The sequence below is a fragment of the Papio anubis genome, chromosome 9, assembly GCF_008728515.1.
Source record: "Papio anubis isolate 15944 chromosome 9, Panubis1.0, whole genome shotgun sequence".
NCBI classification, from domain to species: domain Eukaryota; kingdom Metazoa; phylum Chordata; class Mammalia; order Primates; family Cercopithecidae; genus Papio; species Papio anubis.
Genome location: NC_044984.1, coordinates 104,828,178 through 104,848,379, shown reverse-complemented (window position 1 = coordinate 104,848,379; position 20,202 = coordinate 104,828,178). Strand labels below are relative to the sequence as shown.

The following is a 20,202-nucleotide window of genomic DNA, read 5'->3' as shown; positions in this document are numbered from 1 at the left end:
TATAAAATAGCTAACACTATCTGTTGTAAGGGTTTGACATGACTTAACTAATTTTAATCCTTAGAAATAATTCTGTGAGGTACTTACTGTTATCCCTGTTTTTGTGGATGAGGAAATTGGGACACAGAGAGGTTAAGTAGCTCTCTCCGTCACAGAGCTGGGAAGTGGCAGAGTTAGGATTCAGACATAGGCAGGCTGACTCCAGAGCCTGTACTCCTGAGTATTACGTGATGGTGTATCTTTGCACTGTATGGATGTACTGTAATTTATTTAACCAGTCCCTTATTTTAGATGTTTAGATTGTTTCTAGTTCTTCCTCATCTTAAGCAATGTTTTTGTACTTAAGTGTTGTTTGTCCCTCTAATTATTTTCTTAGCATAAATTCTCACAGATGGAATTGCTACATGAAAGGAGGTACATTTTTCAGGGCTATCTTGCCCTCCAGGAAAGTTGTTTACTTTTACTTTTCACTTCCACAAAATGTTCTGTGCAGTGAGCATGTTCCCTACACTTTGCCAACACCATGCATTATCTTTTGACTCATGTTAAACTAATAGGTGAAAAGCATTACTAGTGAGGTGGTCATTTTTTCATATATTTACAGATCATCTACATTTATTTCTTTGTGAACTGCCTATTTTTCTATGTTGTCATTTTTCTGGTGGAGGTAGGTATAGGTTTAACTGTTAGTACTTGAGAGCGGTCTCTGCTAGTTGTGCCGTTAGCGTTTCAGTCTAGGGAAGATTCTGTGGCCCGTGCACAGCTAAGCTATCCTGAGTTCTTTGCCCAGAGTCTCTGTCGAATGAACAGGTTGATTCCACAAGCTGCCTGCAGAAATTTGGTCTTGTTGCCTCATAGTGAGTGAGTCATTAGTCTCCAATAAAAGTTCTTCATGACCTCAACAGATGGAAATCTGGTTTAAAATTGTAGTTATGTGCCCTGTCTTAAATGTTGGTGAATTTTGTGGAGAAGGCTTCCTGCCAGTGACTAATAAGAAATGTCAGGAAAATGTAACATTTTCATTCTGGCATTTAAGTATTAAAACTTAATATCTCAACAACATGCTTTTGAGCATTTGGCATAGATGATAGCACTACTGTTGAAATAGTGTGATTAAATACCAGTCATTTTTATTGCTTTCTATCACTGCAAATGAAAGAATTCAGATCATCGGTGGCCCAATTACTATTTATAATACAAATCCTTTTTCTTTCCCCACCCTGTTAACCCTGATAAGGATATTATTGACATTCATAGAGGATGTGGAGCATAACTAAGAAAGGTCCTGTTTAGGCAAAGGAGGTTCAAATTATGGTGTGTTGCTCTTTGGGGTTATGTGTTAATGTGTGTGCAAAGGCAGCCTAGGAAGAAAAAATAGGCCGGGCGCGGTGGCTCAAGCCTGTAATCCCAGCACTTTGGGAGGCCGAGATGGGCGGATCACGAGGTCAGGAGATCGAGACCATCCTGGCTAACACGGTGAAACCCCGTCTGTACTAAGAAATACAAAAAATAGCCGGGCGAGGTGGCAGCGCCTGTAGTCCCAGCTTCTCGGGAAGCTGAGGCCGGAGAATGGCGTGAAGCCGGGAGGCGGAGCTTGCAGTGAGCTGAGATCCGGCCACTGCACTCCAGCCTGGGCGACAGCACGAGACTCCGTCTCAAAAAAAAAAAAAAAAAAAAAAGAAAAAATAAATGGAGATGATTTTTGTTTCTAGGTAGCAGCACCGCCTGCATTGTGGTGCTGGACAGAACCAGCCACCGCTTACACACGGCAAACCTGGGCGATTCAGGCTTCCTGGTTGTCAGGGGTGGTGAAGTTGTGCACCGATCAGATGAGCAGCAGCATTACTTCAACACTCCATTCCAGCTCTCAATCGCTCCCCCCGAAGCTGAGGGAGTCGTCTTGAGTGACAGGTAATCTCCCCTCTCAGCCATTAAGTGTGAGCAGGATGTGGTTCATTCATAGTCCCCTCCTGTCCCCCTTGAATGCAGTGAGGTAGGTATTTCCATGAAAAGAAGACACTGAGAATGTTCTCATCAAGAGGACCTTTTAGTTTAACTTTGAAAGATACTTTGCTGGAACTAGACAATCTAGCTCAGTGGAATTCTGATAAATACCCAATAATTTGACAAGACCCTGAAAATGCTATTTCAGGCTTACAGAATATCAATTTTTTCATATCAACACCACATGGTACATACAGTACCTTTATGAAATTGTGCTGGAGAAATGAGTCATTGTTCATGCATGCCATTGCTTATACAAGATTTTGCATACATTATTAGGGAAGAGCACATACAGACATCTGCGTTATTTATCAGAGTAACTTCCTGATTCTCTAGACCTCTTATTACATGCATCAAATAGAACTTGCAGGAAATTGAATCAAAATGGTCTTGAGTGGCTGGGCATGGTGGCTCACACCTATAATCCCAGCACTTTGGGAGGCTGAGATGGGTGGATCACTTGAGGCCAGGAGTTCAAGACCAGCCTGGCCAACATGGTGAAACCCCATCTCTACTAAAAATGCAAAAATTAGTTGGGCGTGGTGGCGGGCGTCTGTAGTTCCAGCTACTCAGGAGGCTGAGGCAGGAGAATCGCTTGAACCCGGGAAGCAGAGGTTGCAGTGAGCCGAGATCATGCCACTACACTCTCGCCTGGGTGACAGAGCAAGACACCGTCTCAAAAAAAAACAAAACGTTAAAGCCAGAATGGTCTTGAAGTGGGCACAGTGGTGTAGAACCATAGTCCCAGGTACTTGAGAGGCTGAGGCTGGAAAATTGATAGAGTCCAGCCTGGGCGATATAGCGACACCCTGTCTCTTAAAAAAAGTGGTCTTGGATATGTTCTTTGATAATGTTATTGAGGTGTTCTCTTTTTCTTTCTCACGTCTTTTCTCAATTCACTTTTAAATTGTCAAGAACATTCCAAGATGGTACTTTTTTCTTCCCCCCCTTCTCTGAGACGGAGTCTTGCTCTTGTTGCCCAGGCTGGAGTGCAATGGCATGATCTCGGCTCACTGCAACCTCTGTCTCCCGGTTCAAGTGATTCTCCTGCTTCAGCCTCCCGAGTAGCTGGGATTACAGGTGCCCGCCACTATGCCTGGCTAATTTTTGTATTTTTAGTAGAGTTGGGGTTTCACTGTGTTGGCCAGGCTTGTCTGAAACTCCTGACCTCGTGATCCACCCGCCTCGGCCTCCCAAAGTGCTGAGATTAACAGGCATGAGCCACTGTGCCCAGCCAAGACAGTGCTTTTTTGAGTTGACTTTTACAGTTTTTCTTTTCTTAGATGAGTGTCCAGAGTAAGGCAAAGCCTCAGATTTCAGTGTCTTTAACAATCTTATAGCTTTATAGGACCTGGCACAAACATCACTGGCAATTCATAAATATTGATTAATGGACAATGAACCTTTTGTAAAAATAGAAGCATTCTAGCAAGTACTTGTCTCTGCTTAATAGCTCTTATTAAACCAGCTCTTAGGTCCAAACTAAGATAAAATGAATTATTATTGCCATCTTTTAAACTGGAATGAGCATGTTATATGATTAAATATTTAGTATTGCCCATCTAAAAAGTAACTTTAGTAGTATAAGTAACTTTTTAAAAGTCTAAATATTCTTCCAATTATGGTCACCAGCCCAAATCCGAAAGTAAAAAGTAAAAGTAGGCGGGTGACCATAATTGGAAGAGTATTTGATTCTAGCCCCTTCTTAAGTTGGCTGTAATCTACATTATTGTTAGCCACACTGGAGTAGGGAGAACTCTGAACCCCAAGGCCTGCATAGAGCCCAAGCTCAGATCACAGTTTTTGGAAACTGGTGCTTTAATTTTTTCTTCATTTGATTGTTCTTGTTGGGCTGCCAAGCACCAAAGCAGCCCTGCCATATCTCACACACTGTCTGTGGGACAGACAGGTTGGGGCAGTACTCTGCCGGCGTGCCAACGAGGTGGAGGTGGCTTCCCCTGGAGCCCAGAGACAGCTCGCTAGCATGTGATTTCAGCTCATGTTTCAGTGCAGTCAAAAGTTTCCAGCAGCACAGTATGTTCAATCAAAATGGGCAAAACTGCAGCTGGCGGAACACCAAGCTCATGGGTGGGAGTGTTAGGAGAGGACAAACTGTCCAATGGGAGCAAGACTCTCACAGACAGAATAGCAAAGGACACTCCTGGGGAAAGAGAAACCTCAGCATAAAACAGAGCTTCAGTGCCAACCTGGTCATTAATCTATACTTCTACAATCTGATTAGCTTTCAAAGGCCGAGTAGATGAGAGCATCTTGCATGGTTTTCTCTTTATTCCACAGAGAGAATTGACCTGATTTCCCCCAGTTTTACAGTCTTTTTCCTTTTTTTTTTTTTCATGCTGCATGTATCTCCTTAGTTAATGGTCCCTCTTATCTACAGAATATTATTTTAACCTTAACTTACAGGTTTTCCTTTAGTAGACATTTTTACAAAATGTTGATTATCTAAATGTGTAAGTGAAAGTCGGTTCCCTGCAGCAGCACGTGGCAGAACTTCATGTGCCACCTTCTTCCTCAGTCAAGTGAAGATAAACCAGAAATTTTCTGAGTGCATTTAGTGTGAATCCTCATAGGCATGTGTGCTTTTGTTTGGTAGTTTTTATGCTTTCTCTTCACAAATGTTGTCACATGTTGCTTACACAAGTGTTGGGGTTTTTCTGTTGAGCTTAGGGTGCTTTGTGTCTGGTGCCTCCCTTCCGGGTCAGTATCTGATTTGCTTTCCTGGCTCTTGTTCCTTAATTACAGATTAAGGCAGATTATCAGATCTCACCTTTCCCTCCCCAGGGAGGCCTGGAAGGAGTGAAACTGGCCTTAAGAAGTACCCAAGAGGCCGGGCACGGTGGCTCACGCCTGTAATCCCAGCACTTTGGGAGGCCGAGGCGGGCAGATCTCAAGGTCAGGAGATCAAGACCACGGTGAAACCCCATCTCCACTAAAAATACAAAAAAATTAGCCAGGCACAGTGGCGGGCGCCTGTAGTCCCAGCTACTCGGGAAGCTGAGGCAGGAGAATGTCGTGAACCCGGGAGGCGGAGCTTGCAGTGAACTGAGATTGCGCCACTGCGCTCCAGCCTGGGCGACAGAACGAGACTCTGTCTCAAAAAAAAAAAAAAGAGGAAGTACCCAAGAACCAGCCTCAGGAGGCCATGATCTCTGAATATAAGATCTTTTCTCCCTACCCAGGGTTTTCCCCCATTTTTATGTCTGCATCTGTTTTTTTTTTTTTTAAGAGTTGTACACAAAAAAGTTTAGTGAGACATCTGCCCCTGTTTCTGTCCTCAGCCACATTCTCTCTCCTCAAAGGTAGCCGCTATGAGCAGTTTTTTTTTTTTTTGAGACAGATCTTGCTCTGTCGCCCAGGCTGCTGGAGTGCAGTGGCGCAGTCTCGGCTTACTGCTACCTCTGCCTCCCTGGCTCTAGCAGTTCTCCCGCCTCAGCCTCCTGAGTAGCTAGAATTACAGGCGTGCACCACCACTATCTAAGTTTTTGTATTTTTTTAGTAGAGATGGGGTTTCACCATGTTGGCTAGGCTGGGCTTGAACTCCTGACCTCAAGTGATCTGCCCGCCTTGGCCTCCCAAAGTGCTGGGATTACAGGCATGAGCCACCACCCACAGCCTGCTATGAGCAGTTTCTTTGATTCTCTCCAGATTTATTCTCTGCATATAGAAGCATCCATATCTGTGTGTCTTTCTGCCCTTTTTTTTTTTTTTTTATGGAAATGGTTGCACATATGACACACCGTCTGCACCTTGCTTTTTTCTTCAACAGTATATTGAAGAGTTTTTTTCCCAATTTGGAGAGTCAAATATTTAGCTGCTTCATTCATTTAGTTATGCAACAGATACTTCTTTTTTCTTTTTTTGTTTTGAGATGGAGTCTCGCTCTGTCGCCCAGGCTAGAGTGCAGTGGCGCCATCTCAGCTCACTGCAACCTTCACCTCTGGCGTTGAAGCAAGCGATTCTCCTGTGTCGGCCTTCCAAGTAGCTGGGATTATAGGCACACGCCACCATGCCACCATGCTTGGCTAATGTTTATATTTTTAGCAGAGATGGGGTTTCACCATGATGGCCAGGCTGGTCTTGAACTACTAACCTCAAGTAATCTGCCTGCCTCGGCTTCCCAAAGTGCTGGGATTACAGGCGTGAGCCACCACGCCCAGTCAAGATACCAAGATATTTCTTGAAGACGTGTTACACCAGGCACACTGATAAATACCCATGTATGATGAGCACTTTGGGACCCTGGGGAGACACAGAGTCCTTACTGTGCCAGTACACTGTAGATATTTCAAGTGAATGAATTCTTTTTTTTTTTTCTTCTTTTTTTTGAGACAGAGTTTCGCTCTTGTAGCCCTAGCTAGAGTGCAATGGCGCGATCTAGCTCACTGCAACCTCTGCCTCCCAGGTTCAAGCGATTCTTCTGCCACAGCCTCCCTAGTAGCTGGGATTATAGGCGCATGCCACCACACCCGGCTAATTTTTTGTATTTTTGGTAGACATGGGTTTTAACCAGGCTGGTCTCGAACTCCTGACCTCAAGTGATCCGGCCAAGTCTCACTCTGTCGCCAGGCTAGAAGGCAGTGGCACAATCTTGGCTCACTGGCTCACTGCAACCTCCATCTCCTGGGTTCAAGCAATTTTCCTGCCTCAGCCTCCTGAATAGCTGGGATTACAAATGTGTGCCACCACACCCAGCTAATTTTTTAATTTTTAGTAGAGATGGAGTTTCACCATGTTGGTCAGGCTGGTCTTGAACTCCTGACCTCAGGTGATCCACCTGCCTTGGCCTCCCAAAGTGCTGGGATTACTACAGGTGTGAGCCACCATGCCCAGCAGTGAATGAATTCTTATAGGATTGGCATGTTGTTCTCCACAGGTACTCATCATCCCACCCTCACAGCACCCCAGGAGCCAGATTCGAATATCCAAGGAAACTGATGAGTGAAATATGTGAATAAGAGAGGGTGGGCTGGGCGACTGGTGATTACAGTGGCTCACGCCTGTAATCCCAGCACTTTGGGAGGCCGGGGCAGGTGGATCACCTGAGGTCAGGAGTTCAAGACCAGCCTGGCCAACATGGCAAAAGCCTGTCTCTACTAAAAATGTAAAAAAAAAAAAAAAATTAGCCGGGCGTGGTGGTACATGACTGTGGTCCTACAGGCACTATTTTACATACCTGTAGTCCCAGCTACTCGGGAGGCTGAGACAGGAGAATCGCTTGAACCTGGAAGGCAGAGGTTGCAGTGAGCCTATATCGTGCCACTGCACTCCAGCCTCCAGCCTCCACGACAGAGTGAGAGTTGTCTCCAATTGTCTCCAAAAAAAAAAAAAAAAAAAAAAAAAAGGCTGGGCGCAGCGGCTCACACCTGTAATCCCAGCACTTTGGGAGGCCGAGGCAGGCAGATCACAAGGTCAGGAGATCAAGACCATCCTGGCAAACACGGTGAAACCCCGTCTTTACTAAAAATACAAAAGAATTAGCCGGGCGTGGTGGCGGGCGCCTATAGTCCCAGCTACCCAGGAGGCTGAGGCAGGAGAATGGCGTGAACCTGGAGGGGCGGAGCTTGCAGTGAGCAGAGATCATGCCATGCACTCCAGCCTGGGCGACAGAGCGAGACTCCATCTCAAAAAAAAAAGAGAGAGAGAGGGAGGATGGAATTTGGCTCTAAAGTATTAGGAATAAAGACTCATTTCCACTTGGATTTTAGAGGTGTGTTAGATCTGACTCAGAAGAGAACCCTTCCTCCTTCTCGGCCACTTGTGACTAATCATCATACTTGGTTTTACTCAGGAGTTTCAGTTAAAATTTTGAAACATTTTATATTAGTTTTCAATTAACTTTTTTCAGGGTTGGGAGTTTCAGAGTGACTTTTTAAAAAAATTGATTACATTATTATAAATTAGTTTTTCTTGCAGAAGGCTTATTACATTGTAAAATAGTGCCTGTAGGACATTTTGAACTCATCTCTAAAGGGCCTTTTTAACTTTGTCCCTCTCCTGTCCTTGCCACAGTCCGGATGCTGCTGATAGCACGTCTTTTGATGTCCAGTTAGGAGACATTATCCTGACGGCAACAGATGGACTCTTTGACAACATGCCTGATTATATGATCCTTCAGGAGCTAAAAAAGTTAAAGGTAATTAACTCAAAGGTTAGCTCTTGGGAACAGTGGCCCTCTCTGGACAGCTGAGTTTTATGGATTCAGTTGCATTATCTCTTTGTAGTTTTGGAAAGAACTATTCTGTGAATTTCAGGAAACTAATAATAGCTCTGGTCTTTCAAATAATTAGAGCACTTGGAAAAAGAAGCTTCCTAGCCAAGTTTTTCATAGGCTGGTAAAAGTAGGAAAAGTCTAGATGGAGGGCATTTCTTGTTTGTATCTTTATTTGCATTTTAATGGTGTCTAATGGTGTTGGGTCCTGGTTGTCTTTTCTCCTTTTATTCTTCTAACACACCCAGCAGGTGTTGAATCAGGCAAAGACAGGAAATAGTCATGCCAGAGCCAGCCAAAGGCAGCAGGCCGCTGGAAGCCTCAATGTGACCTGAGCTGCCACTGGTAACCAAATAGTTTGGGTTTCTCCCATAGAGAGAGGAAGGAGGTGAAAACTAGGCTTTCAACTTTTTCCTGGCTTTGTGAACACACTCTGGGGAAAATTAGTCTTTTTCTCATGAGTCTTTACCTCTAACAAGTATGACTTTGGGTACATTTCTTTCTTTCTTTTTTTAATTATTTATTGAAGTTGCTGAGATCTAGGGTTTCTTAAAACTGTTTAAGCAGTACTTTCTTCACATAAAATGGGGCATCCTAAAGATCCTCTTTTATAGGGTTGCAGTGAGGATTAACTACAGCCCTGTGTAGGAACTCCTTAGTGCCACGCCTTGTCTGTGGAGTGCAGCGTGAGGTGCTTCCTTGTCGCAGGCACTGTGTTCTGTGTGGTGACACAGTGGTGAGCAGAATCTACACAGTCCCTACCTGTATGGAACTTACATCCTAGTGGAGGAAAACAGATAAATACAGGGAAGTAAATCTATGATGTAATGTGGGTGCTAAATAAGAAGAAAAACAAAGCTGGATAAGGGAATAGAGAGTAGAAGGGACTGCTACTACTTTAGATAGATTGGTCAGGGAGGGCCTTTTTGAGGAGGTGACATTGAAGCAGAGACCTGTCGTTATACTGAAACTAGAGCTGAAGTGGACCTCGTGTTCCCATCCCCGTTTTGCAGATGAGGAAGTTGGAGCAGCAAGGATAAAGTTATGGCCCAAGATTTCACAGCTAGACAGGAATCTCCTCCTGATACAAAATTCTGAAGGTATTTTCACTAGAGCAACTGGCAGCTCTTGGAGGCAAACTGGGGTTGGCCAGGGTGTGTTCCTAAGCAGGGAAGTTTTTGAAGTATCCTTCAAAGGCTATCAGAATCTTCCTTTTCAGTTCATCCTGTTTTAGCAAGAATACCTTAAGAATTTCAAATGGGAAAAATGCAAAAATGAAAATCCAAACTTTAGGGCATAAGGCCACCATAGCAAAGGATTTTCTGATTGATACCTTATGCAGGCAGCACTGGTGTCTTGTTCATATTAGCCAGGGCATGATGTTTTAATGTCTTTTCTAACTAGAATAAAACTTAAATGATGGAAAAGGTGGTTAGATAAATGTTACTGTCTTGAGCATTATGGTAAAATAACTTCCTCATGCTTTATCTTAGAATCCAAATTATGAGAGTATACAACAGACTGCAAGAAGCATTGCTGAGCAAGCTCATGAGCTGGCCTATGACCCAAATTATATGTCACCTTTTGCACAGTTTGCATGTGACAATGGATTAAATGTGAGAGGTAAGCATTCTTTGGGAAGGTCATAGGGACTGGGGACATGGTGTCAGTAGAGTGGAGCATTCTGGGCTCTGGGTGAGACTGTGGAGGTGTCCTCTCCCAGCCCCCAAGCTGTGCACTGGTGGCTTTCAGCAAGGTCAGGAGGATGAGAGCAAGTGCATGTCGTTATCTCTTCCCCACACAGCATGCCCTTCAGAACTGAACCTCACTGGCCGCAGAGGCAGGTGGAACCTGAAGCCCTTTATTGCTGCCACCGCAATGCTTGGACCTGAGCCCAAAAGGCCTCTGAGCTCTGCCCAGAGTGTGTGGACATTCCTAACAGTTTAACATTCTGCCTTTCACGTGTCTGACATTTCGCTTCTCCCTTCCTCTGGCTTTGTGGGACTCAACAGTATTTGCCTGCCAAATTGCCACAGCAGGGTTTGAAGAGGGAAGCAATGTGAAACTGCCCTTGACTGAAGACTTGTCCTATCTACTGCATGATGTGTGACTTTGGGAGCAGGCCGGTGGCTCCGTCTCAGGGCTGGGACGACATGTTGGTGCTAGCATATCAGAGCTAGTAGAATTAGTCAGTTTCTTGTTGATATAATTTTATGACATGTAAAACATTTCTTAGTCCTCCAAAAAATGTTAAAATAGAAAAAAAGTGCATGCCATAGCTGCTTGGCAGATTAGAATACAAGGCTATTCCTAGTTTCAAAACATTGGATATGTTTGTCTAAATTAGGATTGTGGGTATAGAAGCATGTAACTTTCTCGTCAGATTCTCTGTGATTGATGTGAACAGAGGATGTGGTGGCTGTTTGAATAGAGCTCCTGTTGTAAAGGAGCAGGGAAGATTTTTTTTTTTTTAAGCTTCAGTTTCATATAATTTCTTGGAGTTTTGTTTAACTGTTTTTCTTTATCAAATATTTTTTTCTTTATTCTACTAGGGTATACTGACAAACCAAAACTGCCTGGAATGCAAGCATTTGTCTCCTAGTACTTATTTAAGTACACATTTTTTATTGACTTTTCCTTTTAAAATATACTGATAGGTTCTCATTTTCATTGTAGGTGGAAAGCCGGATGACATCACCGTCCTTCTTTCAATAGTGGCTGAGTATACAGACTAGCCGAGGTGTCGAGTCCTGCCTTTCCTTTCATCATCCCAAATTTCCCCTGCCATGTGTGCTGATCCTGCTGGCAGGACCACATTTCTTTGCCACTGATCTCAATGGCCAGTGATGTAAGTCTTTTGCCTGTCTTCTTGAGACCCATTGAGATCTTTGTTGAGAACCACTACTATCATTCACTAGCTCATATCTGCCGGCAGCAATTGAAGAGATCCAAGATTTGAAGATTGGCCTTCATTTCTCGATGTTCTTTCCATGATGGGGATGGAGGTGTTCAGTGCCACCGTGGCTGTTTCTTTTCAAAAGTAGTTGAAGTATTGAAAAGAGTAATGTTGGTAAAGTGAATTCAAAATCCTAGTGTGCTAAAGGGATTGTACAAGTCTAACACAAATTGTACGTAATGATACATCTAGAAACATACATTATTCATCAAAAGAAATGTTACATGTGTACTCCACAGGCATAGTCTTTGTTATGATGATTGGTGTGGCTTTATGTCTTTGTTATAAACTCCTATTTTTCAGGGGCTTATGATTCTGCTCTAAAACATTGCTCTGGGTTATACAGTTTTGATCCCAGAAGCTTTTTTGTTACAAATTGGGAGAAAAATCCATTTTAGTTCTATGGGTGCAAATATTTCATGCTTTTAAAAAGATGCTTGTGTTCCTGTGGTTAAAGTTTTGGCAGTTTATTGATTAGTCCAAATCACAGGCTAAGGTCTGATCACCAGGAGGGGTGGGGGAGACACTTTACCAGTATTTTTTTATGGAAATATTATTCAAGATTGTAAAACCCCTCAAAGCCTAGAAATTTAATGTTAGGCTGAAATTCCTCCTAGTTGTCTGATAGGATGCCCCCGAATGGGAACTCTAGGGCCCAAGGCCTGAAGGGTTGAGAACAAACAACTGTAACTTTGAATTTTGTTGGCTTTCAGTGGTCATGCTACCTACCCATACTTGTACTCTCAGACCTTTTATTAGTAGCCTTGCTTTCTATAGAGCATGCACCAAATCCAGTGAGTCCATGTGGAGAGAGCACTGTGTGCAGCGGCAGCAGCACAGACGTCCATGAGGAAAACTCCCAGTGATGATCTGACATTTACAATTACCCCACACAGAAATGTAGGGGTTTCTGAATCAAAGCTTAATGTTTACAGTTTCCGAATAGCCATTTTGCAGTGTATAGTTTCCTTACAAAACTACCCCGCATTCAGTTTTCCCATTATCTGCAAGCTGAAACTTATTTTTAAGGTTTGTGTACAAGTGGACTGCTGTAAAGATATATATTTTTGGGTCAGTTTTTTCCTTCATTAACTTGGTGGTAGAAAAAAATATATACTTAGAAATCCTTAAATTAAAGCCATGTTTTATATATAAGTCAGGTAACATTGGTGTATAGATGAGAATGCAATTAAACCTGATGAGAATCTACTTGAGAATATAGAAAGTCTTTCTCTAAAGGAGATACTGACTCCCTGGTTTATTGCATTAAAATTTATGTTTGAGGTTACCTCAACTTGTTTTAAAAGATTTTGTTTTGTGAATTTGTACTGTATATTTGAGTAACTGTCAAGCTTTTATTTAAAATTGTTTAACATGTACCATGTACATGTCATTACTATATTTCAATGCATCATGCTTGTAACAGGCATTTCATTTATAATAAGAATGAGTTATTCATTTGTAAGCCGTTCAGTAATTTATCTACTATTCCTAAATTGGCATAATGTTAGATAATCTATTTTGAATCACCTTTAATTACATGTCAGAATGCCTTAACTACCCTAACTTGACAAAACAGAATTCTTTGGTAGACGAGGTGGGGGCAGGGTGGGGGGTCTGGAGGGAGACTCTATTTAAGGAGAAATCATGCTATGATAAAACACAGAAGCATGAGTGGCAAGTGGCGGGGTATTTATTTTGCACAAACTATTTGCAGTCTCTGTGTATTTAAAAAGTAAAGAAAGTTGCATCCAGAAGGGTTTTGTTAGAAGGAATACATTTATATTAGGATTGACAACTTCAGCTCTTTTGTTTAGGTTTTCAATTATTTTTGGTAAGAGGTATGTAGCCTTATGATCTGGATATATTTTGCATTCATTTTCCAACGCCTATGTTTAATTCCTGGTAAGAGCAGTGCTCGTCAAGTTTCTGGTTTTTCTCTGCTCTCATTTAACCTGTCAAACACAATCTTTGTAAAGCTAGATTGGTGGTGTTATACACAACTCATTTACTCAGCTTACCTTTTTGAGAAATGATTGTTAGAAATTGACAATGTGTTTGTTCCAGTGATACTGAAAGTAGTGGGGCAAGAATTGAGTTTCACAGTGGAATTGACTTTGGATCTGGCCTATAGATTAGTGACATAAAATATTTTCTCTATTTTCCCCTGTTCTTTTTGTGTTATGCACTTAATTTTATGACTGCCGGGGGGGTCAGTTGGAGTGCTGCTTAACAAGTATCTCTCCTACTCTCAGTGGTCAGAGGCTGTGTTGGACCCATAGTAGAATTTTCCAGGTCACAGACCCAAGCTTCCATGGGTTGTTACTGTGCTGTACCACTTGGTGGGTCTGATTCTGAACCTGATGTGTGTGTTAATTGTATTTTAAGCCACACACACACACACACTTGCCTCATGTAATGGACTTTTATAACAAAAGAAAAAATTTGGATTTCTAATTTACAAATGGCAAATTATCCCTCTCTGGATGCACCAAAGACCAGTAAAGTTTATAGCTTTTCCATCTATATTTATAAAGCAATACTGTATTATAAAAATCAATATTTTTATCACATGCTTGAAATTTTTGTTTTGTTCTGTTTTAAAATGTGCACTCTAAACATATCAGAACCTTATTTCTTCCTATGAACTTAAGCTGCCTGCGCACAAAAAAAAAAAAATTTACCAAATGGAGATGCAATAGAGTCTATAGGCTCTGAAAACTAAAAGAAGAAATGGGAGGCAGGGGGAACAAGTTATTTGTCCTGAGTTACTGTATTTGCTTGACATGGTTGATGGGTACTAAGTCACAAAAGAATCCATTCCAGGTATGCACGTCTGGGGGTTGGGCTGTGTCTAGATTAGAAACTCGGTTTCAAGCTTTGCGTGATGGGAGAGCATCGTCTCCTATCAGCTGCGTGTGTTCTGGATAGGACAGTAGCCCGGAGATGGAAACCACCTTCAGTACCACTAGCCCACCATACCAAGTAACAAGTTAGGCAGGAATCGTGGGAATTTATTGAGTCAGCTTTGAGTGTTTGGGAGAATGTAAACAAGATATTGGCTTGAACTGTAAACATTTGTACTTTTGGTAAGTTCATGGTTCCTTAGGTCACCTTATACCAGCTGTCTTTGGTAGAAGCTACAGCATTCAGTTTCTCTGGAAACTGTATCACATTTTTGCATTTTAAAAATTTTACAGTATCAAAAAACCAAAATCTGCTTATAAAACAAAACATGAAGCAGAACATATTTGGATTCTATTTATTTAAAATTAAATTCTTTGCAAAATTGAACTTCTCAACTAAAATGTGTCCATGTCAAAATTTTAACTGTTAGCAGGTAGTTTGTGGCAAAGATGGCTAAATAATGAAGCAAATTAGAATCTGTGTGTATACTAATGAGCTGCTTTTTTTCTGTTGAGACTATCATTATTTGTCTTATTACCCAAGAGGCAATTACCTGAATTTGGATGTCTGAATTATAACTTATGCAGGAATAGTTCTGTAAATACATTTAAATAAACTGTAAAGATATTTAATAAACATAGTATTTATACTAATCTGTGTACTTCTTTTGGTTTGAATAGTAACTAAGTGAGACACCAGCCCTTGACACTGAGTTTGTTCGTCTCAAGTCCTCATTTCTAAGCCTCCTAGTCATTCTAGCACTGAATATATGCTACTACTTTAACTGGCTCCAACTGGCTGCTTCACTACATCAGGTGAGCTTCCTCAGAAATTCATCAATATGGACTGACAATTGAATGTAAATTATAGAAGTTTTTCCCAGCTGAGGCTTTGCACCTTCCATATATAGAGGGAAGTATAGAGGGAAACTACAAAAAAAATCTGGTGTACAGTCGTGTTGTTTAACAACAGAGATGTTCTGACAGATGCATCCTTAGCAATTTCATCATTGTGTACTGACACAAGCCTAGATGATCTAGCCTACTACACATCTGGACTATATGGATAGCCTGTTGCTCCTAGGCGACAAACCTGTATAGCATGTTACTGTACTGAATACTGTAGGCAGTTGTAACACAACAGTAAGCATTTTAATATCTAAACATAGAAATGGTTCAGCCAAAACTATGGTATGAAAGACAAAAAACGGTACACCTGTATAGGGCAACTCCATTATCTTATGGGACCACCACTGTCTGTGCGGTCCATCATTGACCAAAACTTTGTTATGCAACAGATGACTGTATTTCAACTTAGCACTTTGTATCCAAATTCTAAAATCCAAAGTGCCCGGCTAATTTTTGTATTTTTTGTAGAGATGGGATCTCACCATGTTGCCCAGGCTGGTCTTGAACTGCTGGGCTCAAGTGATCCTCCCACCTGGGCCTCCCAAAGTGCTGGGATTACAGGCATGAGCCACTATGCCCCACTAGTGTTAACTATCTTTAATAGTTAGTTTAATAGTCCAATGCTGCATCCAGGCTATTACTGATGATGATGCTTTCAAGACCTAAACCCGTCTGCCTATTTCAATGAATGAACCAGAAATGTTATCCTCAGCAGAGACCTACAGAGTTACTCTTGTGTATAAAAGCTCCCTGTGTCTAACAAATCTGCATTTGTTAGAAATATCAGAAATTCAGTGTTAATCATTAGTGTAAGCATAAGATACATAAATCTTCAGCCTACCATGTGAAAGGACTTAGTTGAAATTATGTGGGCATTGCCAATTACCACAAAAAGCTTGGTTAAGGCCCATTTTCATTCACTAAGGAACATCTTGGGATGAACTTGAGTTTTTATTAGGTTATTGTGGGTAGCTATGACTCATTACTAAGCTACAAGAGCCAAATTCATTCTGGTTTCAGTTAGAACTCTATTCACAGTTCTAAAGCATGCTAATCTACTCCGCCACCTTTATGAATTTCTCACAAAGTCTAAACTACAATTGCTTGCCAGTTAACATTTCCTTAGGTTTGAAGGTTTCAGAAAGACTTAACAATAAGATGTTACAAAAGTCTCGTTTGTCAGGTTATAATTGACTGTAAACAGGTTTGGGGGAGGGAGAGGCACACATCATAAGACATTACATAACTATGTTTTGTGCCAGATTTTTTAGTCCATTTGTACAGGTAAAAAGCTAACTCTGCCAAAGAACAGAGACATTTGTCTTCCACCTTATTCCACTCCAAACTCAGGCTGTCTTGGCAGTGGAGGATACTGTTCTATGTCAGATAATACAGAAATATTTGGCATCACTTCCATTAAATTCTTTTCTGCATCACACTGCAAAATAAAAAATCACATCTGAAAATCAGAACAATTTGAGGTTAAGAAATAAAATTTTTTTTTTTTTTTTTTTTTGGAGACAGAGTCTTGCTCTGTTGCCCAGGCTGGAATGCAGTGGCCGGATCTCAGCTCATTGCAAGCTCCGCCTCCCGGGTTTAGGCCATTCTCCTGCCTCAGCCTCCCAAGTAGGTGGGACTACAGGCGCCCGCCACCTCGCCCAGCTAGTTTCTTTGTATTTTTTTAGTAGAGACGGGGTTTCACCGCTTTAGCCAGGATGGTCTCGATCTCCTGACCTCGTGATCCGCCCGTTTCGGCCTCCCAAAGTGCTGGGATTACAGGCTTGAGCCACCGCACCCAGCCAGAAATAAAATTTTATAATACGTAAAAACACTCCAGGCTGGGCGCGGTGGCTCAAGCCTGTAATCCCAGCACTTTGGGAGGCTGAGGTGGGCAGATCACTTGAGATCAGGAGTTCAAGACCAGCCTGACCAACAAGGTGAAACCCTGTCTCTACAAAATACAAAAAATTAGCCCGCCATAGTGGCACGCACCTGCAATCCCAGCCAACACTGGAGGCTGAGGCAGGAGAATCACTTGGACCTGGGAGGCAGATATTGCACTGAGCAGAGATGGCACCACTGCACTTAAGCCTGAGTGACAAAGTGAGACTCCGTCTAAAAAAACCAAGTGAAAGTGACTATATATTTTTATTCTTGATCTTTTTTCCAGGGTTTATTCTACTTAAAATATAAAAAACAATGGACAAAAAAGGCCATGGTATTACATGAGAAAACTAAAATCCAAATCCAAATACAAAAGATATTTGCAATCAAATACAAAAGATACCTGACTACAAATCACAAAATTCCATTTCAAGCCATCTTGATGCACTCCAAATGGCTGTTGAATAAAGTTTAAATACCTTTATAAAACTAGCAAAGTTGTTAAAAGCTCTAGGGTGAACATGCATTGAATTGAATAACTCTAATGGGCTTTTTTTGCTTCACAGAAAACTCTTCTGCCTCCCAAGTAGCATAATGGATTTAAAGCAAGTTACATACACTTGACAAACAGCTATTTCTAGATATGGTTGTTGTACAAGGTGATGTGGTTTAAAAGCCCATCCTCCATTCCAAGGAAGTCCTGGACAACCTCTTTTAGACACTAAACATGCAAACTCGTGCTTGAGGGGCAAATGAGCCAGTCACTGGGCTGTGGGCCAGCTCAGACATCATTAAGCATTAGAATATAGAGAAACTGCCATTATTCATGTCCTCTTCACTGTCACTTGCTCTTGCCAGACTGTCGAAAGGGTGGTTGAAGTGTTCTTGCTGGTCAGAAGAAACTGCTCCAAAGAACATGCAAGAAAACTGGAGGGAAAAAAGGAACTGCACTGTTGATTCCAAAGAGAAAGTTTGTTCATTAAATGCTCCAGGTGACAGTCCTCTTCAGAAATCTGACCAGTATTATATCCCTCTTTGCTGGTGATGGTTCACAGAACACCCAGAACCTTCATTATTGGTCCAACAAGTCCTAAAACTATACCTTTCCCTGACTTCAAAGGCACACGACAATCTTCAGTTTGGGATCAATGGTCTGCTGCTGACTCCCCTCCTGAGCCAGCAAAGCTTCCACCAGGACTGTGAAAGGCAGAGGTCAAGGAAGCCTCTGTAGGCCACTGGATGAATTCATCCATCTTTCCTTCCTCTCCTGCTACAGCAGAAGCCACCCTTCCAGGTTAAAGCCAGTCATTCCCTATCTCCGCATCCCAGCCCCCTCAGAATATTAGCATTTTCAAATGCTCAAATGCCTCTCATCTTTACTTTTTTATTTGTGATCAGGTCTTGCCCTATTGCCCAGGTTGCAGTGCAGCTGTGTGATCACAGCTCACCACAGCCTCAAACTCCTGGGCAATCCTCCCACCTCAGCCTCTGGAGTAGCTGTAACTACAGGCATGCACCACTATGCACAGTTTTTTTTTTTTTCCCCTCATAAAGACAGGGTCTTGCTATGTGGCCCAGGTTGGTCTCAAACTCCTGGCTTTAAGCAATCCTCCCGCCTTGGCCTCCCAAAGTGCTAGAATTACAGGCATGAGCCACTGGGCCCAGTCTTCTTATCTTTAAAATACAGAAATAGCCAGGCACAGTGACTCATGCCTGTAATCCCAGCACTTTTAGGAGGCTGAGGCAGGTGGATCGCCTGAGCTCGAGACCTCAGGAGTTCGAGACCAGCCTGGTCAACATAGTGAAACCCTGTCTCTACTAAAAATACAAAAAATTAGCTGGGCGTGGTGGCAGGTGCCTGTAATCCCAGCTACTAGGGAGGCTGGGGCAGGAGAATCACTTGAACCTGGGAGGCGGAGGTTGCAGTGAGCTGAGATTGAGTCACTGCCAGCCTGGGCAACAAGAGTGAAACTCTGTCTCTAAATAAATAAATAAATAAACAAACAGCCTAACCTTATCCCATTTCCTTCAGTTACCGCTTTATCTCTACTTGTAGACCTGTCTACACCCACTGTCTCCATCTTCTCATTCTCCTACTCTTTAACTCTTACTTTAAAAAAGCTTCTCTAGGTCAGGCACAGTAGCTCACACCTGTAATCCCAGCACTTTGGGAGGCCAAGGCGGGGGGATCACCTGAGCTCAGGAGTTCGAGACCAGCCTGGGAAACCCTGTCTACTAAAATACAAAAAAAATTAGCTGGGTGGTGATGTATGCCTGTAATCCCAGCTACTTAGGAGGCTGAGGCATAAGAATCACTTGAACCCGGGAGGTAGAGGTTGTAGTGAGCCGAGATTGCGCCCCTGCACTCCAGCCTGGGCAACAGAGCAAGACTGTCTTTAAAAAAAAAAAAAAAAAACTTCTCCCTCACTGACCCCCATATCACAGAAACCCCCCTAGAATTTACCACATCCTTAAAGTCAGGACCCATTTTCAGTCCTCCCCACTTGATATTCACTCTGACACATCTTTCTCATGCTGTACTCTCCTGGCTGCTCTTAGCTCAGCTGGCTTGCCCTCTTCTAAGCAGCCACTGAACTTGGGTTTCTTAACTTCAGCGCTGTGGCCATTTGAGGCCTTATGAGTCTGGGGTAGAGCTCTCCTGCAGGGAGGAAGATGGTGGGCTGCACTGTGGGTCTTTACTCGCTTACATGCAAGTAGCATTCCCTTAACATATCCAAAACTGAATTCATGGTCCTACTAAGCCCTGAATCTACTTCTCCAAACCTAAGACCTTTTTCCTTAACCCCCATAACCAATCCATCACCAAGTCCTGCTAGTTTTGGCTCCTAAATGAACTATTTCAGCCACCTCTCTCCACTTCTCATCTAAGTAATCACTGTCTCTCAGATGCTACAATTGGGTGACTATTGCCTCACTGAAGCCCGTTTTTCATATAACACTAGCGGCTAAAGTCATCTGGTCAACATTCAGCTCTGTCAGCCCTCCCAGATAAAGCCATTCAAATATTTTAAATACCCAGGTACTTTGGCCGTTTGCACAGCTTCCAGGACTCTCCAACATGATCTGGGCTCTTACCAAGCGCTCTAGCCTCCCCTTGTGCCACCGTCTCCCTCTGGCTCTGATCTCCAACCACAGTGGCCATCCCTCAGCTCCTTCAAGTCCCCAGGCTCCTTCCCCTGCCAGGGCCTTTGCACAGGCCGCCCTCCCTGAGCTCTACCCCCACCCCCATGCCCTCATCCTTTCCAGCTCCGCTCAAACACCAGTTTCAAGGGGAAGACGTTCTGACCTGGATT

General features: G+C 42.7%; 2 protein-coding genes across 11 annotated transcripts in view; one reads left to right on the top strand and one right to left on the bottom strand.

Moving 5' to 3' along the window:
- Nucleotides 1–17,900, top strand: part of PPTC7 (PTC7 protein phosphatase homolog) — a 53,246-nt gene extending 35,346 nt beyond the window's left edge. The window contains exons 3-8 of one of the 3 annotated variants that reach the window (XR_635128.4): nucleotides 1,713–1,911; nucleotides 8,035–8,158; nucleotides 9,727–9,856; nucleotides 10,910–11,081; nucleotides 14,777–14,911; nucleotides 17,747–17,900. Coding sequence is in view for 1 of the 3 variants with exons in the window: in XM_003907147.5 (XP_003907196.1) it covers nucleotides 1,713–1,911; nucleotides 8,035–8,158; nucleotides 9,727–9,856; nucleotides 10,910–10,968 (512 nt within the window). In the remaining 2 variants the exon portion in view is untranslated. Of the gene's footprint in view, nucleotides 1–1,712; nucleotides 1,912–8,034; nucleotides 8,159–9,246; nucleotides 9,334–9,726; nucleotides 9,857–10,909; nucleotides 14,750–14,776; nucleotides 14,912–17,746 lie in introns of those variants that run through there. The other 2 variants (XR_635131.4, XM_003907147.5) reach the window with 2 other exon arrangements.
- Nucleotides 16,175–20,202, bottom strand: part of RAD9B (RAD9 checkpoint clamp component B) — a 37,523-nt gene continuing 33,495 nt past the window's right edge. For 6 of the 8 annotated variants that reach the window (XM_031650752.1, XM_009181717.4, XM_031650750.1 and 3 more), the window contains one exon: nucleotides 17,150–17,815. In XM_031650752.1, coding sequence (XP_031506612.1) covers nucleotides 17,687–17,815 — 129 coding nt within the window. In that variant the 3' untranslated portion in view covers nucleotides 17,150–17,686. Of the gene's footprint in view, nucleotides 16,443–17,149; nucleotides 17,816–20,202 lie in introns of those variants that run through there. The other 2 variants (XM_031650751.1, XM_009181714.4) reach the window with 1 other exon arrangement.